The sequence below is a fragment of the Haliotis cracherodii genome, unplaced genomic scaffold (genome assembly GCF_022045235.1).
Source record: "Haliotis cracherodii isolate W230 unplaced genomic scaffold, xgHalCrac1.p SCAF_3, whole genome shotgun sequence".
Lineage (NCBI taxonomy): Eukaryota > Metazoa > Mollusca > Gastropoda > Lepetellida > Haliotidae > Haliotis > Haliotis cracherodii.
Window position 1 is genome coordinate 28886611 of NW_027266286.1, and position 27958 is coordinate 28914568.

General features: G+C 38.1%; 1 protein-coding gene across 7 annotated transcripts; it reads left to right on the top strand.

Moving 5' to 3' along the window:
* Nucleotides 1–414: 414 nt before the first annotated feature.
* Nucleotides 415–27562, top strand: LOC139476078 (TGF-beta-activated kinase 1 and MAP3K7-binding protein 2-like). Of its 7 annotated transcripts, none has more exons than XR_011654044.1 (9): nt 415–540; nt 1446–1548; nt 5687–7097; nt 8196–8347; nt 8845–8941; nt 9943–10062; nt 11469–11651; nt 20818–26379; nt 26695–27562. XR_011654044.1 is itself a non-coding variant. In XM_071259321.1 (8 exons), the coding sequence occupies exons 2-8, from the start codon at nt 1462–1464 to the stop codon at nt 20823–20825; spliced, it is 2058 nt and encodes a 685-aa protein (XP_071115422.1). In that variant the 5' UTR covers nt 415–540; nt 1446–1461; the 3' UTR covers nt 20826–27562. The 7 variants fall into 7 exon arrangements, 5 of the variants coding, with proteins under 5 accessions (XP_071115422.1, XP_071115421.1, XP_071115423.1 ...); XR_011654045.1 differs by having other exon boundaries at nt 20818–26250; XM_071259321.1 differs by having other exon boundaries at nt 20818–27562.
* Nucleotides 27563–27958: the final 396 nt, after the last annotated feature.

Below are 27958 nucleotides of genomic sequence, written 5' to 3' on the forward strand. Positions count from 1 at the left end.
CAAATTCACTCATGACATAGAGGAATGTTTCATTCTGATTGGTCAAATTTAGGTATCATATGTCCATTTGATACCTCTAAAATAAAGCCTATGCAGAATTCACATAATGGTACAAATATGCATTAAAGATATGACATAAATATCATAATTGTAACCGATATATGTGTATTTCACTCTTGATTCAGAAGATACTTTTAATTGAAAGCATATACTCTGTGTCACACATTCCTGACCAATATGCCACGTGTTCGAATTGTGACTGACACTCAAAATCGTTAATGCATGATGTATTTTCCGAAACAGAAATGCGTCAATTTTTATTTTGGTCCCGATGAGTGAGATGAACATAAGTAAAGAACGACAACTCTCGCGGAAGTTATTACAGTGTATGCGCATGCGCTTGCGCCATTTTCATAGGATGATCAGGAAAATAATGTTTTGTGATAGAATTTTTCGATCCAGATTCAAACGAGTTACAAGACGAATGATTTAGTTACATTATATATGGAGGAAGAATATTATTTAATCAACTGTGCCAAGGTAGGTGAAAATTGCAAAAGTGATTATTGTGTAAACGTCAACAAAGTGACGACAGGCGAGACACCGTTCCTCCGTGGGGCAAGTGCCTGCCAAATATTTGCAAAACAAATTTCACTGTGCTTCAAGAAGTACGTTAATGACATTTCTGACAGTAGTCGTAATAGGTCCTGCATGTGCTCGTCTAACACGAATACAGTAAAACGATTCAATGTATGTGATAGCACCGATATGCGGCTACTGTTATATATGCTATGACCTATATGATCAAAAGTAAACAGCTAATCTTACCCAATGTCCGATCAGACGGGAAATTATGACATCTTGTGTTTTCCGAATGTGGCATACATAGACACTTATCAGAAACACTTTTCAAATAGTCAGAGTAATGCAAAGGAAGTTTTGACAGTTAACCTTTTCTTTGATGAGAGGTAGAGACACACCTTGTCGATCGGGAAGTCAACTGGTCATACATCTTTAGATTTGGGATCCATTTAAATTTTAACAACCATCCTAAATGATCGTACGGGTTGTTTAGATGTTTGAAGTCATGAGCCAATTTGATTTTCACATGCATAGAATGGAATTTACTTATATGAAATGTGAGAATTATTGAAACAGAAAAAGGTGAATTGATGATTTGGGTCGAATCATAAGAATGAGGTCTAAGTTACAATATTGACACACCTTACAATGTAAAATACATGCTAATATTTCTATTCCTTCAGGATGTGCTGGAGGATAACAAGTGTACAAACAACTGTTAACTTTGGTTGATAATTTAAGTACAAATTATGTTTATAAGTCAATACTTACAAATAACATTGATATAGGTTTTACATCAATACATGTTTTAGGGTCACATTCAAATACTAAATGTCTGTATCAGTAAAGGAACTTTATTTTAGTTATTGCAGAAATAAAATGGCAGCAATACAAGTCATCTTTCATGAATTAAAAGCACTGTATCCAGAAGTACCCGATGAGGTTGTCAACACAATAATGCAACAGGTGAGTAAACTTAGGGGTGTGATTGTTATTTTGATTGAATTAACACTGATGATTGATCACTTATTGTTGATTGGGCATGTTTATTCTGTTAATTTGCAATCTGTATTGATTTGTCAACTGTTTCGTGACAACTGAGATGACGTTTGCTAACTTATCATAGTTGGATCTTGAAATTAAAACAGGACAGAATAATAAGCCATTCATTGTCTCCAGAGCCATCAGTGTTGGCCATATGTTGGTGTATTGATGAAAATCAGATTGACTTCATGACAGTTGTAAATATTTGATAAAGATACATCAGTAAACATAAGGATTTTACGTGAGTTCGTATTCTTTACTCACCAATTCACAATGAATTTATCTAATTTTACCTTTGTCTTTACTGTTGGACAAAATTAACCTTCTTAAGTTGTCTTTTTATATTATTTGATCTAATGGCTATGTTATTGACATGTTAATTCCTTAGCGGTAAAATGCAGTACAGATACGCGTTCATTTGTTGTGTTGTCATTCGATTGGATTAGTGTGAAGAGTTTTTCTCAGTGAACATAGTGAATTTACAAGATGAAAGGTTGCAGTTGTAACAATAGCCTGTAGCAGTGCCACAAAATTTATGCATATATAGAATAGTCATCAATTAATTAGTTTTCAGATATGATTCTAAATGCTTGTATAAAATAGTTGAGTAATTGGATGGCAAAAATATGACAAGATGACATGTAGAAAAGCGCTTCCTGATACTGAAGGTATTCTGAAATTGCTTTTGGACAGTGCTCCTCTGATTGGGATAATTACAGATTTGCAACTTGTGGTGTTTGACATTGATTCGGGTACTCTTAGCAAGCAAGTTTGGTTTTAATTCATTGCTTATTCAATAATGTTCAAGCAACGTGAATTTGGTGATATGGATATTGATTTTTCCAGTCTCTGAGAGATTTATTCTTTTACAACTTTTATAGATTTTTTTAGGGTCCAGGGTTTTACACGATGCAGAAATGTGTGTCCGCTACTCACAAATGTATAGAAGGGATGCAGAAAAATAAATATTTGCACCCTGAGGGACGCAGAATATTATTCATTGTACCAAATTCTTGACAAGGTATATAAAGTTCCTGTAATTAAAGTAATTATTAAATATTACACTTAGTTAGTTACAGTACACTTCATCATTTCTTTACTTTACATGACTCACATATTTCCTGTAAGGACCCTTGAAATTAGTATTTGGGGGTCATTTGGACCCCTAGTTTTGTCAAGGTAAAGCTCTGAGATCTGGCATAAAAATAATTGACCTGTTGTTTGTTTTGGTGACAAAACTTATCACGTTTAGCAGATAATTATGATTAGAAATGGAAGATTGCTTGACCTTGTTGTATTGACGTCCAAGTGAGTGTCCAAGTGAGAAATCAGTGAGAAATGTACTTACAATTAAATAATGCCAACATTTTCCCAAAGGCAGTCTTTCTTTTTTGTTTTGGTCAGTGTAAACCTAAAACTTCAAAAGGTATTGCCTAAAAGGTTGAGAATTTGTTGGTGAGTCCCTAGATTTAGTACGGTCAGCAAATCTCAAGCATGTCCAAGTAATCTTCACCTCACTCACTGATATACTCCTATGCTCACTGACACTGCTGCATTCAACGTATGTATTGCAGGGGAACTAACTCTTTTTTGTCAGCACCCTACTAATGATCTTATATAGAAAAAGTACAAAACGTAAGAAATAACATCTGAACATGCATGAAGCATACACAGTACAATATGCCGTGGGCTATAAGTTAAGTGCTTACTACAGTAACGCCATTAAAGTGGGCTCACATGTTTTAACACCTAATGTCATTTTAAGAAGAGTCTGGTCCATATTCTGTTAATTAATGTCAAGATTAAAGTAAAAATGATAATCATACATTAAAATATTTAATGTGAGTGTGAATATTCCGGTAATTATGAACTATTCTGGTTGTTTGAAGTTGGCTAAAAAAGTAATTGTTGGTTTCTGTCCTCACCACCCTGAATGATTTTATCTAATTTTCTTACAAAACGAAATACTGATTTTCTTCATCTGTATGCATGCAGAAACCTATGATAGTGGGTTTTGAATCCCATATTTGCCCTGATTGTCTCTAGGTTTGTCAGCCCCAGGCCCATGCTTGTTGGTTTATCCAAAGCAGTAAGAGTCTGAGAATGCACTGCAGGCTTTCCTGACGCATGAAGCCGATATGCTGCAATATAACCAAACCACTGTTCATAGTGGCTTTAAAACAAATCACATAGGGACCAGGACATATGAGGCAGGCAGAGATAAAAATCTAATTGAATATTTTGTTTTTATATTTGTACCAAAGTTTTCCGCATTTAACCATGTTAACAGTAACCAAATGCGTGTTTTTGTCTGTGGTCTCATTTTATTTACCTTTGTATTTGTACCTTGTTTATTTTCAGTCTTTTACCTATTTTGTTTCTTGTCTTTTTTTTTGTTAGTTAGTATTATCATAGTTATAGTTGTCCTGGCATGGTAGTTTGTAGTAGTAGTAGCTAGATTGTGCTGACATTCACAAGCATCATAATGCACACACATTTATTTTCATCACGTGTGAAACATTTTCTTAGGCTGCAGTTATGCATGAACAGTGATGAACAACTCCACTCACAATTTCAACTATTAGTATAGGATTTCATAAAGTCTTGTCATTTATCTTTTCATAACACTTCCATCATGAAATCCCCCACCACCTAACCAATTCCTCGATCACTGCTGATGCCCTGTGACAAATCCTTGCTATCACACAAGACACCTTCCTGGCCTGTGTTTTGTTCTTTTTATCTGATTGATTTGATTTTGTCATTCATCTGTGTCCTAATCTTTTGAAACACACTGTTTGTAGAATAAAACATAGTTAGAACTCCTATCTGTGTTCTTGCAGTTTTGAGTTTCACGTGTATGTTATCTGAATGAACTCTTCTATATGTGCATCCTGAATCAGTCATCATGTTGTTTACAGTTTCTATGTGTTTCTTCAGGGCTTATTTTGTCTTAATAACATTTCTGAAGGCTTTGTTTTAATTAGATTAAGAGATAGAAAAATCTTGAAAATATTGTCTAAAATTGGTTTAATATATGCTTGTCACTTAATTGTCTTGTTTCAAGAGGATAGTTCCAAGGTTAGAGGAACTGCTGGGATTTAATGTATAAGGGGATTTGCAAGTGTGTACCCCAGTCTTTCAGGGTATTATGTATACTTGTGTCTTCTTGTACTCTGAATATCTTACGGACATTTGTTGTGTAAACATGATTCATATCTCATCTAATTCCACAGTGGGTACATGGTTTAAACATTGTTAAAAGTTGTTTTCTGCTCTATGGTTCATAGACTCAGAACATCTTTTGACCTTGCCAAAAACGTTTCAATCCAATGGTCAGCCATTGTCACGTTTTTCTAGATACATTATTAATCATGTTAATGTTAAATTATACACGATATATTGAGTTTTATTAGCTTAGCTTACTGGACCAAAGTAAACTTTGCCAGACCCGGATGTGAGACTAGTGGCAAGGGTCACAAGCTGTCTCATTATCATGATTGTGTTACATCAACATAGTTTCTGTAAGGCACATGTTTCGGTCAATAAATTAATTGTTCATTATTATAAAAAATTCTAAACTTTTTTTAGTTGATATTGGGGTATTATGATAACTAACAAGTCATCAGACTTATTTCGTGTTATTATGGAATTAACTGGTACTGAGAACTAGCTGCAAACATATGAACCATTGTTGTCTTCCGATGAAGTAACACCCATATAATCTAGAGATTGTTCACAAACAAGTTTTTATGTTTGCAAAGTCTGATATTTCTGTTTAACTTTAAGGTTGCAATATTTGCAGAAAAATTTATTCACAGCACCGTTTGTGTGGTTATTTTTTGATGGGTCCATTTTAATCTGCACTCTCCGGGCCTCTAGACCTATCCAGGGTGTCATTTAGTGGTGAATCATGTTTACAGGACAATAGGCTGTCATTCATGGTATATTGAGGACACGCAGCGTATGCACTATCTTAAAGGATTGAGGCTGTGTGGTAAGGACCATTTTCTCTTTCTTGCTGTCAGTTGTAGGATAAGAGTCCTGTGTTATTTTGCAGAATGGCAACGATAAAGAAAAGTGTCTGCAAGCCCTACAGTCATACAGTGATAGTTATTTGTTTGGAGGTCGAGGACCGAATGACCAGGTTTCTCGTAGACCGCAAGAAGTGCATATCACACACGAAGAGACTACAATCCCTGGACCCAGTCAACACAGATTCATTTCTCGGAATCGGGACACAGGGGCAGACATTCACACAAGTATATCATGGCCAAGTGACCTTACGAACAGTGTAAATATGGAACATGGGAGACAATCCCCTATTACTGCACCGGTATTGCCCCAAGACTTTGCCCCTTTCGTTCAGCAAAATGCGTCCCAATCCACCCGACAAATCCCTAATATCAATTGTACAACGTATGGAGGAACAGACAGTTCAGGTACTGCTTCCCCTCAGTCAACGGGGAGTCCGTCAGAAGGGCGGCGTGCTGTGAGAGTGTATCATTACCCTTCTCGGTCCCCAACAACGCCCCCTGTCAGTTCCAATATCTCCCCCAACCCCAACCAACAACAGTATGTGTATAGGATTCAATTCGGTAAGGACAGTGGGGGGATGTGTACTGTTGCACCCCAGTCCTCTTCTATGCAGAATCTGCAATCTTTACCCACTGCTGTGAATCAACAAGGACAATATTCGCCTGAAGCAGGACCTCAATCCTATGCAGGCTCTACAGCACATGTATCTAATCAATACACACATTCTTCACAAGCTACAATCTTTATTAATAAGAACAATAATAACGGACAAATTAGCCCTGAAAGGCCTGGAAATAGGACTAACAATTACTCCGCCTTCTCGCGTGATCCGAGATTGGGTGTGCAGGTGCCCATGAATGCTACAGGGCCAACGTCCCCAGTGCCAGGATATGGGGGAGTTCATCAGATTCCACCAGGATATAACAAACCTTTATCTGTGACAATTCGAGCATCTGGACCAGAAGGGGCTGAAACAAAAGTGCGATATTTCCCATCAACACCTGAGCGCTCAGGGCCAGGATACCAGTTGTCCGGGGCTCACTCCCCAACCCGATATGGAGTAAGTGCTCATCCCTCCAACCACCTCCCAGGCCAGTATGCGACAGCTTCTCAGTCTCCTTTCCATGTACAACAGGCGCCAAACCAAATATCTGTTGTCAACACAACTTCTTCAGCTTTCATAACCCCTACGCTACCACGCTTTCCTTCACCTAGTATAGCACAACCGGTCATTCCACTGCTGGGAGCTCAGGCTAGTAGTGAACATGGTAACCTTATATTGCAGGAGACAGACACAGGGCATCATATGCCCAACTACCCTACTATGTCACCTGCTTCTAGTCAAAGCAGCTTGAGTGATGAATCTTCTCGAAGTGATTACAACCATCGACAGAGGTCAGGAAGTCTTCAGGATGAGGTGGAATACACACAGGGTAAGGGATAGGATGTCTCGCTATGCCTCCACATGTATTGGCAAGCCTCAGGTTTTAATCTTTTAGCTATTCATGTTATATATTGGGTACAGAGACACTCGGGTGAGATTCTCCGTGTAGACTTTTTACATTTCACATCAGTCCTTTATTTCATGATCGAACTACAACTATAATTGCATCAAAATCTTTTGACAACTATAATTGTTTAAAAAACTGAACTGTTTCTAAAAAACTTGATTTATGCCCGAAACAACCTGCATTGATGTTTTGATTAGATTAAACATTAATCTCAAACACAAAATGTTTGTATTTTTTAATAGTGTAAACTTGAATTGCTCCATAAATATTTCATAAGTTCCAAAAATATTGCTTTTTTCCATTTAATAAATAGCATTGGCACTATTACTATTAGGAGCCAGACATCTTAATTAAGAAAGAATTTTGAAGCCTGCATCAAAGTACGTGATCTAGACTACCAGTTGTCGGACTTTCATATTTGTGGAAGCCTTGGTGGCTGAGTGAGTTCGATCGCTCACTTGTTGTGCTAGCGATTAGGTGCCCCACTCTGGCAGTGTGGTTTCAAATCCCAGACAGGACTAAAAAAAATGTACTAGAATCTGTACTGTACTAAGAAAGTGTTATCCCAAATATGACATTTGTTAAATTTGACCACTTTCTAAATGGCAATTGTGTTTTCATAGCCTTGGCCATGGGTGCCGTGCCAATTTACTCTTGTCAGAGGGGTATACAAAGTATGGGGTCTAGAATTCCAGTTGTCAGACTTTCATTTTTGTGGAAGCCTTGGTGGCTGTGTCGGTAAGATCGCTGACTTTGTGTGCTAGCAATTAGGTGCCTCATTCTGGCAGTGTGGGTTTGAATCCGGGGCAGGACTGAAAAGAATATGAGAATAAGTACTTTACTGAGAAAGTTTTATCCCAAATATAACATTTGATAGAAATGAATCACCACACACACATCAACCAGACTTCTCAAGCTTACTCTTCCAATCCTGTTTACTGTTATGATATGGCTTGTGTATCAGGTGCTTGTTTGTGGCATTCTAAACATCATGTTGATCCAGTCTTTATATGTTTTCAGCATTGCTAGCACACCAAAATTCTCGGATGGGTCGGTTGAAGAGTGATTATGAAACCGAGCTTCAAAAATTAGAGAAGTTACGGGCTCAAGTGGCTCAAATGGAGAAGAATATGTTGGAAAGGAGAAGTGCTCGAAGAAACAGTTTTCCAGGGGTATGACAATATTCTTCCATCAACACCAGCCAATGTGATCAAAGGGAGATAATTACAGGATTGGATTACCTCCCTTAGTTTTCAAATGATTTTGTAAAGTTGCTAAATTGTTCAATACTTCACATACATTTAGTTCTTATGGTGTCTGTTTGGTTGATCTCTGGTTACCAAGGGTACAATTGGCACATATGTGGTGAATTTAATCACACTGAAAGTTCTTATTCCAAAATATACTCCCAACTTAAAAATATTTGCCTCATCCAAATGAGTCCACGCTAGTTTTGTTATCTTTGTTTAAGTAAGCATGGTAGGTTGGTCAGTACTTTACTGACTGTTTCTTTTCAGCATGTTCAGTATTTTGATTTCAGCGAGAAAGTCTTACTGAACAACTAATACAGACATTGGGAGTTAGCAAAGTTACTGTTTCTATAGATTTCTAATGTGATTGATTCTCCAGTTGTTGTGAATATAAATTTGCTTATGTTGTTTGTAATCAGGTTGACGATATAGGCAAGATGCGGCAAGCTAATAGAAAACTTCAGACAGATATTCAAGTGATGGTCAATGAAATAGACATGTATAGGAATGGCCAGAGTGAGTATCTACGTGATCCACACACAGCTTCTCTCTTGATTCTTATCGTGATGCTTATTGAATACTTGCTTTCGACTGGTCAAAATGTATGGTATGATGTTTTGTTTTACATTTTTGCATTGAATGAAATATTAAAATACCCCTGAATTTAGGAAAATCCCAATTTTGAACAAGGTTATGTTCTTTTCCCAATTTGTCTGTGAAGGGCACTTAGTTTAGAATTACAGATAAGTCCCTGTTATCATGGTTATGCATCAAAAGTGTTTCTGGCAAATCTTTTGGTCCATGTGTTTAGTATGAAAGATTTTTATGTTTATTTGAGGCTAGTAATCATAAGAATTTGTAAAATGAATTTGACTTCAGCATGTTCAGTCCCATTACCTTGGTTACAGACCCGTGAAGATTCGGGCTAGAACAGGTCTTCAGCAACGCATGCTTGCCGTAATAGGCGACTATGCATGTCATAAGAGGTGACTAACGGGATCCGGTGGTCAGGTTCGCGTGGCCAGGCTCGCTGACTTTGTTGATGCATGTTATCGTATCCCAATTGTGTGGATGATGCTCATGATGTTAATCACTGGATTTTCTGGTCGATTATTTACAGACTGTCATCATATGGCTGGAATATTGCAGAGTACGGCGTTTAACAACAAACAAACAAACAAACCTTGGTTATATGGCCCCGAATATGTTTAAAAGTAATATTACAGCAACTCAAATAGATGCATATTTGGGACTACCCTTAGCATATTTAGACCTTCTTAGTATCATATGAATAATCCTGATAACCCGGATCACTGGGTTCAAGAAAGAAAACTGCAGCATTTTTCCTCCAATAATGTGTTCTGTTTGTTTCAATTTGGAGCTATTAATATACATGAACTTTTAGATCTATGAATAATTTTGTCCTGTTTTCCTTAGAATAAAGTTTTATTGAACAAGATATTTTGTATAAGTATTTTGAAACAAGTAATTCATGGAATTTGGGTACTCTGTTTCAGCACCATTTAGTGTAATAGACCCTATCGGCCAACAGAATTTTTTCAACAACATACCCACTGGACAACATGTCCATCGGAATTCCTTCAATGCTAATCGGCCCTCGGACCGGACTAGTGAGTGTAAGTAATGCCAGTAACTTGTCTGTTACTATGGTAACAGCTGTCGGATAATAATCATCAACTAGTATTAGCCAAAGAGTGTGTAAGTTGCACAGGTGGGTCAGAGGTGTTCAGAGTGCAGGGTTGTGGTCCTTAGTCATGCCAGGATCTGCTGGCCGTATTGTTCAAGTCCCAGATCCCAGAATCTGACCCTTGATTTATCAGTCACTATCATAAGAGGCGACTAAAGGGATTGCTGTGCAGAGATGCATCCCTTGGGCACGCCAGAAACCTATGATTGTAGGTTTGAATCCAGGTTTGTCAGCAACATACCCGTGCTCGTGGGTTTCACCGAAGTGGTAAAGGTCTGAGACCTGCATCACTTCGGGCTTTCTTCTCACATCAAGCTGACATGCCACGATATAACTGGAATACTGTTAAAACGGTGTTAAACCCAGCTCACTCACTCAACATTCTTCTGGTAGTAGTGATGCAAGTAATTTTTACAACTTGTAATAATTGAAATAGACAAACACACCATTTTGAGTATAACAGTTCACATGGCCTTAAGCTTTCAAGCTCTCTTATTGCTACCACTATCTTAACACCCATCCTTACACATGGACTTACCATGGTGCTTACACTAAGATTGGTGGCGGTGGGGCAGCCTAGTGGTTAAAGCATTTGCTCGTCACTCTGAAGGCCCAGGTTTGATTCTCTTCATGGGTTCACATCCTCTATATCTCCAGTGCTCGCCTTTTGGTAAACCTACACAACCCCTGGATCCATTCCCGTGGTTCTTGAAATCTCAATTACCTGCCCCTGGTTTTTTTAGCCATATGATTGGCCATGCTACCAAGTCTAACGTACCAATCAGAATGTTAGTTACAAACCAGCCTTAATGTTAGGTTGGTGATATCAACAACATGGCCGTCAGCCCCATTGATTACGATAGTGTTTGCGAGAAATTCAACATTGAAAAATTGACTGACAAGCATGAAAAGAATCTTCATTGTCTTCATGTCCATTAAAACTGGCTGTAGCTTTGGCTTCTAGGCAGTGCAAGTTACCTGCCTTGCTTATTTCCTTTTATTTAATTTGATTGGTAAAATGTTAATGAAAATCAAGGGCAGGTAATTTACGATTTCGAAAATCTTGGGAATGGATCCAGGTATTAGTGTAGGTTTCAGTGTTAGAAATTGGCACTAGTCCTTGCCAAACTGCCTTATAGTTAAGGTATCCTAATGACTAGTAAAAATACTGAAAACTAACTTTGAATGATGAAGCATACATTTAATTGATTGATGTCAATTCATAACTTGTATCTTTTGATGCCATGATGTAAGCTCTTGTACATGTACAAAGAGCCTGTGGCATCAATGTTCTGAAAATAAATAATGAATATTGAACTATGTCTTTCTCCACAGCTCCGCCACCTGTTCCTCCCAGAGAGAGCCTCAGTTCTGTTCCCCCTGCCCCTCCCACACAACCCCCTGCAGGGTCAGGGGACTCGGAAGAGGGGGAACAGTGGAGTTGTTCGGCGTGTACGTTCCTGAACCACCCTGCCCTCAACAAGTGTGAGTGCTGTGAGATGCCCCGAGTAACAACAGGTAATGTCCAGCCCTGCCATATACACTCGGCAGAGCTGTGCTACTGCCATCACTGATACTGTACCAAATATAACCCACAGCATTGGAGCATCACACTAGGTGAAGGTCTCATTGTCTCAGCACATCTTACACTGGAACCCGCAGCTCTGGGAAAGGGGTTTGGCATTCAGTGATCTCTTGGGCAACATTTTGGACCTTTTCAAAAATCAACTTCCAGATTAGTGCTACTACTAATGTGTTAGTAAAAAACAAACAGGTTTTAACACAGCATTGCAAGATACCAAAAAATAATTATTATTTTATTTTTGTTAGAGTAAAGATTTTATGTATAATTCAACATTTCTTACAAACGGTGGTGTTTGTGTGTGTTTTTCATTTCACCTAATTGAAGAACAGCAGATGTAAACCAACTAAAAAAATATATAAGGCCTTATGTTGTAGTAGTGCACTGAGATAAGTTTGAATGGAAACCTAACTCATTGTTATGGGTTCCAAGTTTAAGATGCTGTGAAAACTTGCATTGTTTTGGGATGCATTCATCCTGTTAATCATCCATCATGTTGTTGCAGAAATTTACATGTCGATGATGTTCGGCCATCATGTAGCTTATTTTATTCCAGTACCTAATGCAGTGATCATTGCTCACTTTCTCTGACCATTGTGCAATTATGAAGCTGATTGTGATCTGACTGCCTTGGTTGTAGATCCATGTCATTCTGAATGACTTGTTTTGAGTGAATTGTTATCTTAATCATTTCCATGGTCGACCAACACAGGCTTGCATATGCTGGGTTCTTCATTTGTAGTGGAACTTGGTGTATGCCTGACTGTTCTGGACCGACAATGCAATCATTTGTGGCAATTTTATGCAATGCAACTCAATTATATATTTTGTGATGCTGAGTATGGGAACTGGTGACTTACATTTTGGCACACCCTTTCATCCGGGTTGGTATGACAAAGACATTTGGAGACAAATTTTAATATTTATTTTTTAAAGAGATTATGAACATTTCAAGGATCTGTTGCTATATTTGATTTTCAATTTCATTGATGTGTGTCCATCTTGGTACCTGTATCATGACTGCTGAAGTCAGCGTAAATCAATCATATACCCTCTCACAGATGAAGTAAGAGTGTATGGAAATAGAATTATCTTTGTGATAGAATGTTGCAAATATGATTTCACTGTTGTCAAAGTATATATGAGGTTGCATTAATGGAGTTGCTAAATTAAATTGATAAGCAATATCATTTGGGGCAGTATGGTTCCTCTCATGGATTTTTGGTCTAGATATGTGATGGATTTTCTTAGTCGCACGTTGACCAGGTGAAACTCTTTCAACAGTGGCTCCATGGCATGTGATACTCCATGGGTTTGTCATTGAAAGAGTTAAGTACTGTTTGGTGATGAAATTATTGCATTTCGATGTCTTTCCTTTTTGTTTAGTTAACAATGTGTTAACCAAGTTCAGTGGATAGAGAAGCAGTTTGTTTGATAAGATGGTGAAATAAACGTGTGTGACATATCTGGCTAGCTTCTTCAAGGAAACAATATCTCATGATGATGTCAGTTGACAGACCATCCTCCTCACCATTCCATTATGATAAACCCTCGACCCATCTGTCACCCTAGCTTCATTTTGATCTGGCTTGGAATTATATGTTAAAAATAGGCACCCAATTAAATTAGTCATGAGCAAGACAACTTTGTCTTGAGCTTGATTTAAATTATACATTAAGAATAGCTGCCCAATCAGCAATAGAAACTAACATTTTTTAGTCCAATAGTCCTTATAATGATAACATATAACAAAACCTTAAAAATGGTAAATTTCTATCAGTCTTTATGATACCTTCACTATTGGGCATTTTGACAAGGACTACAGGACCAGTGCCAATTTCTAAAGCTGCCAATTATATTAGTTATGAGCAAGATAAACCCTGTGCTAAGTTAGTGATGAGATAGATGGAGGATGTCACATCATTCTTTTATCTGTGATCTAGTGGATAGAGCTTCTGCCTGGAGAGTAGAAGGTCAGTGGTTCAAATCTCTTGCTGTTAAACCAAAAATAGTTGAAAGATGGTACTTGTTGTTACCCTGCCTGGCGCTTAGCATTAAGGGGGTGAAACTAGGACTGGTCACCTCGAAGTCGACGTCAGTTTACTGTGTCTGAGTATGGTGTCTCAGTGGGCTAGAACTATAAAACCTGCATTGGTCCGGACACACATCTGCATACACATCGCTATATAAGTGTAATAATTCTGACTGCAATGTTAAACTTAATTTCACCTCACCTCACAAAGCTTTGGTGGTGGGTAGGTCCAGGGTATTTATCCTAATTGAATGGAGATATTATGCATTGGATAATTGAAGACGGATGACCATGAACATATCGCCTTTGTGCGATGATAACGCTAACAAGTTAACTTGTGCAGCTTTTTAAGGCTTGCAGGCCACAGGTTTTTGTTCTGATGTTTTACAGATTTTTAGCAACGAAATAGCTTGGATAAGTTGAAATAGAACAAAAAAGAAATAGCTCCATATTTTTGTGTTTAATTTGTAAAAGTAAATGATAAAAAGTCTCTTTAAAGTGTAGGATGTTTTATGTAACACATACATTGATTAAATCTGTTAATGAAGGCTTGTTCTCATGACATGTTAGTAGTGGCCACGGAATATGTGCAATGCATTTGATCAAATACTGCTTTAGAAGCTAACTGTTACCTACTTGTTCGATTTTTGTAGAATTATCTTTTTAATTCATCAAAGATAGAGTGGTCAGACAAATTAGGAACAAAAAGATTTTTTTCTGGTTTTAGCTTTTGGATGCAAATTGTTGTATTGTCAGTTTGAGTTTAGTTTTCAAAAATAAATCTTCAAATAAACATTTTTATAAAAATACAATAAAACACAGCATTTGTTTTTGCAAAATGTGAGTTAGGCTTGTGCTAAAACAATAAGATAAGTTGAGCTGTCACATGTACCATTTTGCATATTATTTTAGGAATTCTAGAAGCTGATAAAAAAGCCCAAACTGTTACTCTCTTATTTTTGCAGATATTTTGTACTGACGACGATGGTAATTTTATACATTTAAGAAGGATGAATGTGTACAATACTGCTCAAGTGGTTCTAAGTTTTCTCATTTTGTTAGCCAGGACACTTGAACCATAAGTAAATGTTGAAACTTTCATATGATGTTGTTTCCTGCAAGATAAGAAAATCGCATCATTTTGACAGATCATCACATTTGTTGCTTGCACGAGTGGATTTCGTATTTGATTGAAGTCACTATTAATAATCTCACTGACCTAAAGGGCCTTTGTGGGCTTCGGCTATGGTGCATTGTCCGTTGATCATCAGTTTTAACCGCTCAGACATATTTGAGGTGATTAGTTCAATCTGTGATTAATGCATTTGCAAAAGACCCTGTTTTGATTTCTCCACATACTGGTAAGCCAGGACAAGTTGAGTTATGACCTGGCAATTCACCCCATATGACTATGTATGAGGTCTGCCCACTGGCATGTTCCATTGTGAAGAAAGGGGGGTAGCAGGTGGTCCACGACATGTAGTACGATGGATATGACACTTGTCACACCGACCTCTTAAGAGTCTTATTGGCAACTTATGTGTCCATGTTTGAAGTCAGTTTCATCGTCATGACCTGCTTGTGCACAACATGCGAACACCCTCTCTACCTGTTTCAAACCAAAAATACTTGCCTAAAATCTGTGCACTGCCTACTTGTCTCAAATGCATTTTGTTAGTTGGTACAACTTATACCAGGTTACCAGTAGGTACTTCATGTCAATATTTTGGATACCTTTGGATCTGATACTGCTGAAGTAGCTTCTTAAATCTCTATATCTTTCTAATTCTGGGGGAACAGGTGGCCCAGTTTTTTAGGTGCCGCAAGTCCCTGTTCAGAGTTGCGTCCCTTGGCCACGCCAGAAAGCTGTGATTGTGGGGTTCAAATCCTGGTTCGCCCTGATTATGTTTCTAGGTTTGTCAGCACCATGCCATGCTAATGGGTTTCACCAAAGTGATTAATGTCTAAGACCTGCATCTCTTCCAGATTTCCTCCCACAATAAGCTGACACGCCGTGATAAACTGGAATATTGTTAAAAGCAGCGCTTAAACAAAACTCACTCACACTCTTTATTCTCTTGATAGATGTATTTGACTGTGATGATCAGATTTCCCCAAATGGTGGCAAGTGCCCTCCCTGTATGTAGAGTACATGTCACACATCAGGTTAACTGACTCAATGTTGGCAGGGGAGTGGAAGTTGATGAGTGACCACAACATGGCAGTCTGGCCTCTGAAGGGTTTCAAAGGCTTCAGTCCCAGCCCACACTATAACACAGGATATGTTTTGTGTGTTGTCAATGAAGAAGTGACTGTTTCCAATTTGCCTTATGCTCAGAGAATGGGTTCCTGATAGGATGAGATGGCAATATTATTCAGAGCTCCAGATAAGCTTTTGGTGTTCGGGGTATTTTACCCATGCATTTTAAAATCATTTGGTATCAGTAATTCTATCTGGGTATTCAAATTTCCGTTACCCACTAGTGTTTACACATGTGGGTATTTAAGTTAAATATTTAAAAACACTATACATCTAGTCCCTGCAAACTGGTGTCGTGTGGGTTCGAGAGCTTTATACTCAAAAATACCACGATACTTCCACAATAAAGTGTGATGTCAAATGATCATGATGTAACTGTCATCGTGGAGTTTGGCAAGGTTGACAGAATGCCCGTTTATAATTTCAAATAAGTTGCTGATTTGCTAATCGAATATGCAGGGTTACTTCACAATATTTTGATGATACGCACTAGTATTATTTTTGTAGCGTATCTGTAATGTTTGTTGCGTAATTGATTCGCTTGGATTTTATTTTACTGTGTATTTCTGCGTTTCTGATGCATATTTTACGCAGATATGCAGCTTATCTGGAGCTCTGATTATTGTAACAGTAAGACAGTCGAGCATCTGACATCAACATGGGTTATGAACTCCTCAGGGAGCTGAGAATGATTTGAAATTCAGATGCACACTGATTCATAAAACGGAGTAAAAATATGCTATTGTTTGTTTTTTAACGCCGCACTAGCAATATTCCAGCTGTTTGACCACTGTCTGTAAATAATCATGTTTGGCCCAGACAATCAAGAAATTGAAATCACGAGCATCCATCAACATGATCAACACAGTTTGGATGCGATGACATGTAACCAACCAAATCATAGATTGCTGAGGAACTATATTCTTACCCGGAATCCTCATGGATAAACATAAAAACATCATGAAGTTTTTACCAATTGGTGAAAAGCTCAATCTCACAAAGCTTGAAACTGTTTGTTACACTGATGAATCTATTTTTGGCTGTTTTCCACATGTTTCATTGTGTTGCTGTGTTTAGCTGAAACATTGTTGATATTACCTAGACTTCTGAAACTGGGGGTGTATAAATCATAATTAATGCACATGAGGAAATTTTGAATTAAACTCTCTCCCTCCACAATTTAAGAATAGTAATTTACCTGGTGAGCTTCAGAACCAATGGCTGTATTTTGTGAAGAACCTACATGGTGCCAAATAATGTATTGAGTTCTAGGTTTTACAGTGAATTCTTATTCTCCTTCCTAACATTGAAGCATCTTATCAAACAAAAGCAGGTCATTTCTAAGATAAATTTTGTCATGCAGATTTTTATTGTAACATTGACATTATCAACAGAAAGGCCCTGGGCCCCATTCCACAAAGCGTCCGTAACACTGAGACGATCGTAACTCCCATACTTAAACATAGACTTACGACTGTCGTAGTGCTACGATTGCTTTTGTGAAGGGGCTGATTCACAGAGAGATCTTAGCAGACAATGATTGTAACTACGATACTTTTACGTAGTTTGCAGTCATTTCACTACAAGTACAGCTTTAGGAAATAGTGACCTATTGACCAGGGCCCCCTTCCACAAAGGGGATGTCAAGTGGTATCAGTGCTATAAATAGAGGAGGAGTTTGTATGGAAGGTAGTCACGTTTGAGATATTTTGTATTTCATCAACATGCATACTTAATGTCATACTTAAGAAGCAGTCTTTGAATGTGTACCACTAGGTATATTATCATGATTATAGCTATCAGTAAAATTTGTCTGTGATTAGCAGATGAGGAAGGTTGAAACAATATGCTTGGCTGTGATATGATACGTAACAACACGTTTGGAACTTAAAGTGTCTTTCATAACATTTCACTAATTATCTATTAATTCCATATCAGTGCCATGCTTAAGACATGGATTTTCTTAATCTTTGGTGGATGAAATGTGTATTTTGTGTCACAGCTCATTAAGGTTGTGATGACCATCTTTCCGTTGCGTATGTATTGCGTATCATATCACAGGCTGAGTTGTCTCATTGCATTGTTGCATTGATGAATCATTACATACGTAGTAACAATGTTTGACATTTTTAAGTCGTATGTATAAGGACTTCTGATCGATTTGACCTTTTTATGTCAATAAAATATGTTTTAAACAAGGATTCGAGATATTTTGTCACGAACTAGGGCTATATTGTTTCAGTTCAGTGACATTAAAACAGGATGTGCAATCAAAACCGATCTTTAATCATGTTAATGATGATGTATATTTGTTAATTTTGACTAATTCTCCATGCAAATGATGATGTGATTGTAGTTACCATGGGTACTTATGTATAATTTCTTTGGAAGAACAGACCGCTGGTTACTTTAGGGCATACATACAACTGATTCCTACAAAGGATACTAACATTTTGCAGAGGATTTGAAGTATAATTTCGTATATATTTATTGCCGTTTTGTGAATTTGTACATTGGGTCAAAATTGCAATTTTGGTGTTTTTGACAGCATGAAAACCTCTAAAACTATTCAGTGTTAAGAAAGAAACTCGAGAATTAGAAGTATTGAAATCACAAATGTACCTCTCCATTGTATAAGAGAAATTTCCTCTTTGAACAAAATGTTAAGTAATTACACTTGATCATGACCATCTACATGAAATGTAGTTAGTTTGATTTGTCCATCCGGGCTGTGATATGACTGAAATAGTGTTCAATTTCAGCTCTGAACCCAACTAATTTACACTTCCCGATTGTCTAAGAAATTTGAGAAGGGCGTCATGAACATCGTTGTTTGTAGTGTGTGTTATATCTCCATTCTATTGTGAATTATGCCCTGGACCTGTATATACCTTGCCACCATAGCTTTGTTTGAAATGAAATGAAATCAAATTACATTGCTCTTTTATGATTTAAACAAGAAGGAATGTCACCAGTACACGTCTCACAAACTGGAATGTCTTGAATTCCATGTTTTGTTTATATGTTCAAAATATTCTTCTGTCAGAAACCACTATTTGCCTTGGTTATCCAATGTCCATCATGATAATCACAGTTTATGTAATCTACTCAACTCCAAAAATATCAACATTGTAAAGGCTTTGTCCTTATACTTAAATCATGTATTTAATGTGAAATAAGACTACCTGTATTTATTTTCCTGACATCACGTGACGCAGCAATTATTGTAATTGTAATTGTACTCTAGGCCACATGGCCCAAAATACTGAATAACGAATCTTAAATCTTGAAATCTTGAAATGTCTTGTAGCAGAAGGGCTTCTCTCATGTCTTTGTACTAAGCAAAACATTCTTTTCTAGCCCCAAAAGATTTTTGAAGTCTTGTGATTCCTTTAAATAAACCATGGCCTTGCTTGTATGAGACAACAGTTTTGAATGTAGATCTATGCTCAAAAGAGGAATTTTGATTAGTTGTTGATTTCAAGCTCATGAGCTGGTGACATCACTTCCGAAACGAAACTGAAGTGGGGAATGGGTCCAGGGTCTTATTTGTAATAGAATGGAGATGTGATACCCTGGATAACAGAGGATGTTTTATGCAGTGAAGTAATGTGATATGGACGAGTTAGATAAGTTAACATAGGTGTCCTTTTAGCATTAGGATGTAATGTTTACCTGGCTCTGTTGCTCTGTATAGTTTTGGAGGATTTCATGCAGTCTGGTTTCTGTGTAGAACGCAGAGTAAACACAGATTATACAGATTTCAATACCGCCCTGTTTGTTCTGCAGGAATAGGTTCTGTAAATACTTCTATTGTATATGCTGTATTTTTTACATTGTTTCAACAAATCCATTTTGAATATTTACAGATGATTGTAACTGACAAATTGTTAATATGTACAAGGATTTGCTATGGATTGACTAAAATTTGGTTTTAAAGTTTTCAATAAAACCTTTAAAGTGACTGAAGTTGCCTTATTTTTGTAAACAGATGTCCATCAGAGTGACGGTTTGTGTTTTTGTGCAGCACATTTTTTCTTTCTAGTTTTAAGTTAATGATGGCAGACAAAAGCCGCTGTTACATTAGACAAAAGTCACATAATTTTGAGGTGACTTACATAGCAATGGCAGGATTGGCTGATCATGGGTTTGCATCTCAGATTATACCCCATGTTGACGATCCTTGGTTTGTCCGCACCTTACCTGATAATTGTGGCTTGCACCATGGTGGTAAACGTCACGACCTGCATCACTTTGGGCTTTCCTCCAACATTTCCTTGATACTCCTCACAGCAGAGTCCAACCTGGCTCACTTACAGACGTTTGTTTTGTTTGTTGTTACATTGCATGGTCTTTGTGTTGCTTGATTTAAGAGTGCACAGAACAAAGCTTTCAGTATTGAAATTGTTGGGACTGAGAAACTGAAAAATCTCCCAGAACAACATGTCAGAAGCTTATGATCAAATGTATTCATGTCTTTATTGTATCATCAATCGTGAATCACAAATCAATTCATAATGTAATCCTCAGCACCTAGTTGAGTTTATTAAAAATGAGGTTAAAAGCTCAGCTTATAAATAACTAAGACATCAAAACACAAATCTACTGAAACTGATGCGAAAAACACATTCTACTCTGTATATTCAAACTGTTGGCACAGACTGAGACAAGGATATGAATAAAAAAAACAAAAAGACTATTTCTAAAAAAAAACAATGCATGTCCCGACAATTTTTGTTCTGTGCACACTTGCTCTTTAATGTTTTTGCTTTGGTTGCCCTATTATTTTCTTGTTTTCTTTATTGCCTAGGATCATGATGTGGAATGTTATTTGCCTGTGGCCTGTCTCCCTCTGCCTGTGTCTGCTGTAGAGAGAGGACCTCTGCCTACCCGTCTGCTGCCCCGTAGATTCTGCCCGTCTGCTCGCTGTCTTTCCCATCATACAGTGTACTTCCTGGTTACGGCCCTTATCTGCATGGAATCACCTGCTCAACTACAGTTTCCTCTCAGCACAGGGTTACTTTATGCCATTATTCTGCTCACATTACAAACCACTGCTTAACATCATCATTTTGGTGGCTGGAGCGTAGCAGGTCATTGACATTGGAAGCTCAAGGGCAAATCTTTGTAAACTTGGTCAAACATAATTTTTTAATCTGTTGCATGGTTATGTGGTTTGCTTTGAGCTGACATGGAGTTGAGAAAGCTTATTTGGCTAATTTGAACTTTTCAATTTGATTGGGCTTGTGAACAGATATGTCTCCTACATTGCTTGCGACCACATTAAGATAAGACCCGTGAAGATCTAGGTAGACAATAGGTCTTCAGCAGCCCATGCTTGCGGCGAGAGGCAACTATGCTTGTCGTAAGAGACGACTAAAGGGATTGGGTGGTCAGGCTCGCTGACTTGGTTGATGCAGGTCATCATATCCAAATTACGTATATCGATGCTCATGCAGTCAATCACTGGATTGTCTGGTCCAGGCTCTGTTATTTACAGATCGCTGTCATATAGCTTGAATATTGCAGTGTGCCGCGTTAAAGAACAAACAAAATATTAAAATATGGTTTCTCTGATTTGATACCTCTGTCATAATCCTCAAGAGGAGGCCGAGTCAGGTCAACTTAGTTACCTGCCAAATCTTACCAGCTAATCAGTGAGAGGGCTTCTAAATACTCGACAGCAGAGCAGCACATCTGACCTTGATCTCTAACTCACAAACGGATAAAAATGATCAGTTCCAAATGAAGAACAATAAAAGCTGTGTTTTGTTGTGGATATTATTACATAAATAACAATGCAACAGAGAAAGGCAAAGTGGTTTGTGGGTAGCATAATAGCATGTCACTTTGAACTTGTCACCTGTTAATCTTCTGTTGCTAATGCAGAAAGTGTGCACAAAAAATGTTGAGTGTTGGCAGAAAATTGTATTGTGCATTGCCATAATCTTTGTCGATATTAGTTTGTTAAATGTCCAAATGTTGTTGCCTGTCCTTGACACTATCCACCCTTGTTTTCACTTTAACAAAGTTTAATATTGTTTTAATATTGTATTCTGTTACCATGGTTACTAAAGCTTATTTTTTATTCTTATTTGCCAAATAAGTTATTCACCACATACTAGAGTCGCTTTTTTCTGTGCTAAGGATCTCAATCTCCATGATCCAGCATCACCAGTTTCTCCTTACTTTACACAGTGCATAAATCAGGAAGTAGTCACAGGATGGAGGAGCTCCTAATAGTTGTTACACTTCACCAATTACTGGTACACAGTACTGAACACTGATACTGATTACTGGTATTCATTACTGATGGCCTGTACCCATTGTTATTACATTTACACATTATTGATTAGGGTTACACATTACTGATAAGGGTTACACATTATTGATTAGGGTTGCACATTACTGTTTAGGGTTACACATTACTGATTAGGGTAACACATTATTGATTAGGGTTACACATTACTGATAAGGGTTACACATTAGTGATTAGGGTTACACATTATTGATTAGGGTTACACATTACAGATAAGGGTTACACATTATTGATTAGGGTTACACATTACTGTTTAGGGTTACACATTACTGATTAGGGTTACACATTACTGATTAAGGTTACACATTACCGATTAGGGTTACACAGTACTGATTAGGGTTACACATTACGGATAACCGATTTACCAAATACCAACACTCATTACCTTTACAAATTACTGACTAAAGTTAACATTGATGATAAATGGTACCCATTACTGATTACCAGTACACATTACTGATCGCCATTACTCATTACTGATAAGCTTTACACATTTCCGATAACTGGTATGCTTTACCATATACCTGTACACATTACTGATATATACTTGCTGTAAAAGGTGACTATGCTTGTCGTAAAAGGCGACTAACGGGATTGGGTGGTCAGGCTCGTTGACTTGATTGATACATGTCATCGACCCCAATTGCTTGGATCGATGCTCATGATGTCAATCACTGGATTGTCTGGTCCAGACTCGATTATTTTACAGATCGCCGCCATATAGCTGGATTATTGCTGAGTGCGGCGTTAAACAACAAACAAACAAATAAAAACATTACTGATTTGCTTTACTGATTACTGGTACACATTAGTGATAACCATCACATATTACTTATTAGAATTGCCAATGACCTGTAGACATAACCGACCACACAATTGGGGTGTGGGAGTGCGTGTCTTATATCGTATTTTCTTGAGTATAGTGCACACTTTATTTTTTCAGAAGATGAAGCAGCGCAGAGGGGGTGTGAATTATACACGCCACCATACGATTTCAGGTATTTTGTCCCCCATGGGTAAACAATACATCCAGTATGTATACGGGAAATCGCGTGTCAACAAACGGAGTACAATACCGATGCATTCATCTGTCCTAGTTTTAGTGTTCAGATATAATAGATAAAATATTTGACTGCGCATTATACTCGAAAATACTTTTTTCCAAAAAAATATTGCATCTCTTAGAGGGGTGCGTGCATTATGCTCGGGTGTGCACTATACTCCCTAAAATATGGTAAATGAGATGATTAAGATTGCTTGAGGCAGCAATGCCACACAAAAACATTTTCCAGCAACGTAAAATGCACAATCACCTTATGAAGTTTATTTTGACAGAACGTTTGTAATACGTTTTAGAAATATAATGATGAGAAACTTGTATTTCTCTTGCCACAATATTTAAAAATGTTATATCTATACTATGTTGTCTTGAGGTTAAAGAAAGCATTGGCTTATTAAACTGGAACAGAATGATTGTTTTCATGAAGAAGTCCCATGTGTCTGGCTGTCATACTGTGTGTATGGTCACTGCTATCGAGATGATCTCCCTTTGCTGTAGCTGGATCTCATTGGTGAAGCTGATAATAGAATAGCCATAGAATATCACAGTATACATGTTTGCCCCGACAATCAAGGTACTCAAATGGTGGGTTCTCGTTAAAAAGAATAAGATATCATTTGAACACTGAAGTCTCAAGGCATTTTTGGTCCATTGTTATGAAATGGATGCTCCATTTAATATTTGTGTGATGGGGCTGGGAGTTTAGTTGAAGATGAACACCTTTTTCAGCCACTGTTTCAAAACACATAATTTCTATCTATGAGAAGCGTGTCCAGCAAACAAACTACTTTGGGGGTAAAATATGGGGACAAATTATTATTTTTATTGTTTGTCCTGGAAGAAATAAATTCTGTTAATAAAAATCCCAGCCATTATCTTCCCGGTTGTCACCAAATTATGATCATGATCTGCAATAAGTTTGGAAAAATAGGAATATCCTGATGAAGATATGGAATAGTATATCTATATACACGTTCGTTCTGATTTATATGTGATAGGTTCTCATATTTGGGGTATTGTATTTGTGGCTCCTAACATGCTGTTTAACGTAATGGGTTGAAGTATTCACCAGGTGTATGTACTGTGTAACCAGTCCTTTCTGTCCATCATACAAAATAATTCCATGGATTTGCAGTTACCTCACCAAGTGACTGAAGTGATCAAAATCGTTCTATACAATCAACAGGATCAAACCTCATTATAATGCCATGCTCATTTCCTCAATACGTAGTGAAGCAAATTTCTAACAATTGTGTCATGCCATTCCTCTATTACGCCAGTCTGGCTTTACTTCAATATGGAGGGCCTGGCATTATGGTGAGGTTCATGGCAGCCATAATGTCTTGCACAATGTTGTGAATATGGCATTCTGGAATTTTGAGGACTACATATTTTTAGTCCTCATTGTTGCCATTGAGCCTGTACAGACATTTATACCGCAATCGATGTAATACCAAAGTGGCATTTATAGAGATAGATTACCCTTAGGGGTATGGATAGGTGAAATTATTTTCAGTAATTCTCACTGAGAAGTATAATGTTTGCTTGATGCTGATTGGCTCACATCAATTGTGCCATTATTTTCATTATCTCCAAAACATTAAATCAACATGTTTCTGTAAATAATGGACATGACATCACCCATTGTTAATGACATCATTGACCGTGTTATGTTGATATAGAGAGGAACCTTTTTGGATCTCAGATTGTCTGATTCTCCAAATTGTCTACAATGGTTTTATCATGACTATGAACAGAAAGTTCATAGACTAGCAAACTTCTTCACTGCAAGGTTTACTTAACAGTTGAAACTATTATTAATCTGAAAGAATCTGAGACTACCAACTCAGACATTGAAGTCCAGGGTGGTCTTCACTCATAAAGCTGTGATATTCTGATAAATGTACTGGCAACGTTAGATGCTGAGGGATGCATTCATGTGTAATTATCGTGATGGAATAGTTTTGGCGAGGGGCCCTCATCATGATGATTACGGTTTAATTTCAAAGATAGGAATACGGTATCATTGTTTGCTTTTATTTTAACCTTCAGGAAGTGTTTTCATAATAAACCTTTTTAGTTCTATGAGGACATGTTCATTCTTATGCTTAGTTAGGTCTCATCACACGGGCATTAACTTACCATCATACAGTGTTCGAAATTAAACACAAAAGTGATCCTGGTTATGACCCTTGTGTTGAATGATAAGACATTGAGGGGTCCCTAAATTTAAATACTACAGGAGCAGATGTGAAGGACCCCAGGACCCCCCCCTTAATTTCGAACACTGTTCATATGCAGCATGTTCTACAAATATTGGTAGAAAGTGTTCACTACCAGATGTTTAGTTCAGCACTGATGCACCATAGGAAGGATCCCATGATATAAGATGCTTGGTTTATGTGATAGGGAACTCTCCAGTAGTCTTGCCTGCTGTGGCTCAACCTGTACATTTCCTGTGTAACATATGACTTCTTGGAGTGTCTTTGTTAACCTTTATATGACAGGCCGTCTTTGCAGAGCAAGGGTTGAAAACCAGCAGTTATGTTGGATTGGATTTTTTTGGTCCATGTCTTCAGTGCAAATTAATCATAGGAGCAGTGTCTCTGAAGTTTACTATATAGGATTATCTAGCTTTGAAAGGTTTTCAAGAGTTTTGTTTTTATATAAATGTGGGTCAAGTGACTCATTGCCAGTGAAGAGGGCCAGTCAGGTATCAGATAGGGCGGATCAGGTAGAAGGTATCAGATAGGGCGGGACAGCTGGTCAGGTATCAGATAGGGCAGGACGGCGGGTGAGGTATCAGGTATCAGATAGGGCGGGACAGCTGGTCAGGTATCAGATAGGGCAGGACGGCGGGTGAGGTATCAGGTATCAGATAGGGCGGGTCAGGTAGAAGGTATCAGATAGGGCGGGACGGCGGGTCAGGTATCAGATAGGGCAGCACGGCGGGTGAGGTATCAGGTATCAGATAGGGCAGGACGGCGGGTGAGGTATCAGGTATCAGATAGGGCGGGTCAGGTAGAAGGTATCAGATAGGGCAGGACGGCGGGTCAGGTATCAGATAGGGCAGCACGGCGGGTGAGGTATCAGGTATCTGATAGGGCAGGACGGCGGGTGAGGTATCAGGTATCAGATAGGGCGGGTCAGGTAGAAGGTATCAGATAGGGCGGGACGGCGGGTCAGGTATCAGGTATCAGATAGGGCGGGACAGCTGGTCAGGTATCAGATAGGGCAGGACAGCGGGTGAGGTATCAGATAGGGCGGGTCAGGTAGAAGGTATCAGATAGGGCGGGACGGCAGGTCAGGTATCAGATAGGGCGGGTCAGGTAGAAGGTATCAGATAGGGAGGGTCGGCGGGTCAGGTATCAGATACGGCCAGGGGAGCTATTTTTCACAGAAATAGAGGCCATCTGATTTCATCGATGACTTGCCCCTCTTGCAGTGAGAAGCACCGCCTATGTCCTGTAAAAGACCTCAAGGTCCATTCAGTTCTGGCAGAAAATGAAGATGAAACTTTTATCATAAATTACTTGGTCCTATTCCACAACCCGGTGTTATTAACTCCTTTCTTTCACATGGATTGCTATTTAAGATGGTCATAGCTTGGTGGAAGGTCCCAGTCCCAGTTCCACAAAGCACAAAGTCTGTGTTGACATATGGGAGTTATCTTATCACTAAGATGGCTTTGTGGAACAGGGCCCATGTCTTATTAATGAATTTATTTATGGTTCACTGCTGAAGTCTGAATTTGAAGCCCATTTGTAAATTATGCATCAAACAGAAATTCGTCCAAAGATTTGGACAACCTATGCTCTTCCAAGACGGTCATCACCCAGTTAAACCAGATTAAGTCCAACTTGGAGGTCAGTTGAGGTCACTTCACATATTGTGATAATTGTACAGTACATGGTGTATATTGTGTGTATGTGGCTTGTACAGAGAACGACAAATTGCTAGCTGTGAGATGATTTTCTGTGATTCCCTGTATATAACCACTAGCTATTTACTGACATGCCTTAGATCGACACCTTTGGTGCTCGAACCATTACCTGGAGATACCAGATTTTATTAGGTGATAAAAATCCCTTGAGCCAATTTTAATATGCCTTGTATGCAGGACGCTGTGTGTGGGTCACCATGTACAGTGCAGTAATAATAAAGAATAATTCTCTATGAACATATGCTTTTTGTTTGTCCTTATATGAATGAAATTGGTGTTGTGTTGTCACGGTGAATCATCGGTTGCTGGTACACCCAAGGGACACAACTCTGTGCACCGAATTGCAGCGACAGCCAGCTTTGCAGGGAAGAGAGAATCAGTTGTTTGTGGTACATTGAACTAACAAAGAAAGCTAAGGATCACAAATATTTTGGGAGATATTTTTAAGAAATTATGTGCTCAGGCTTCACTAGAAAAAATATATAAAAAATATTCATGATCCCTAGACTGATGACTGGAACCCTGAACCTTATGGTGGGTTCAAGTATTTATTGCAAAACAATAGGGATATAATGCACAGGAGAATTGAGAATGACCTCGTGCTATCAACCATTGTTTAGTCTGACAGG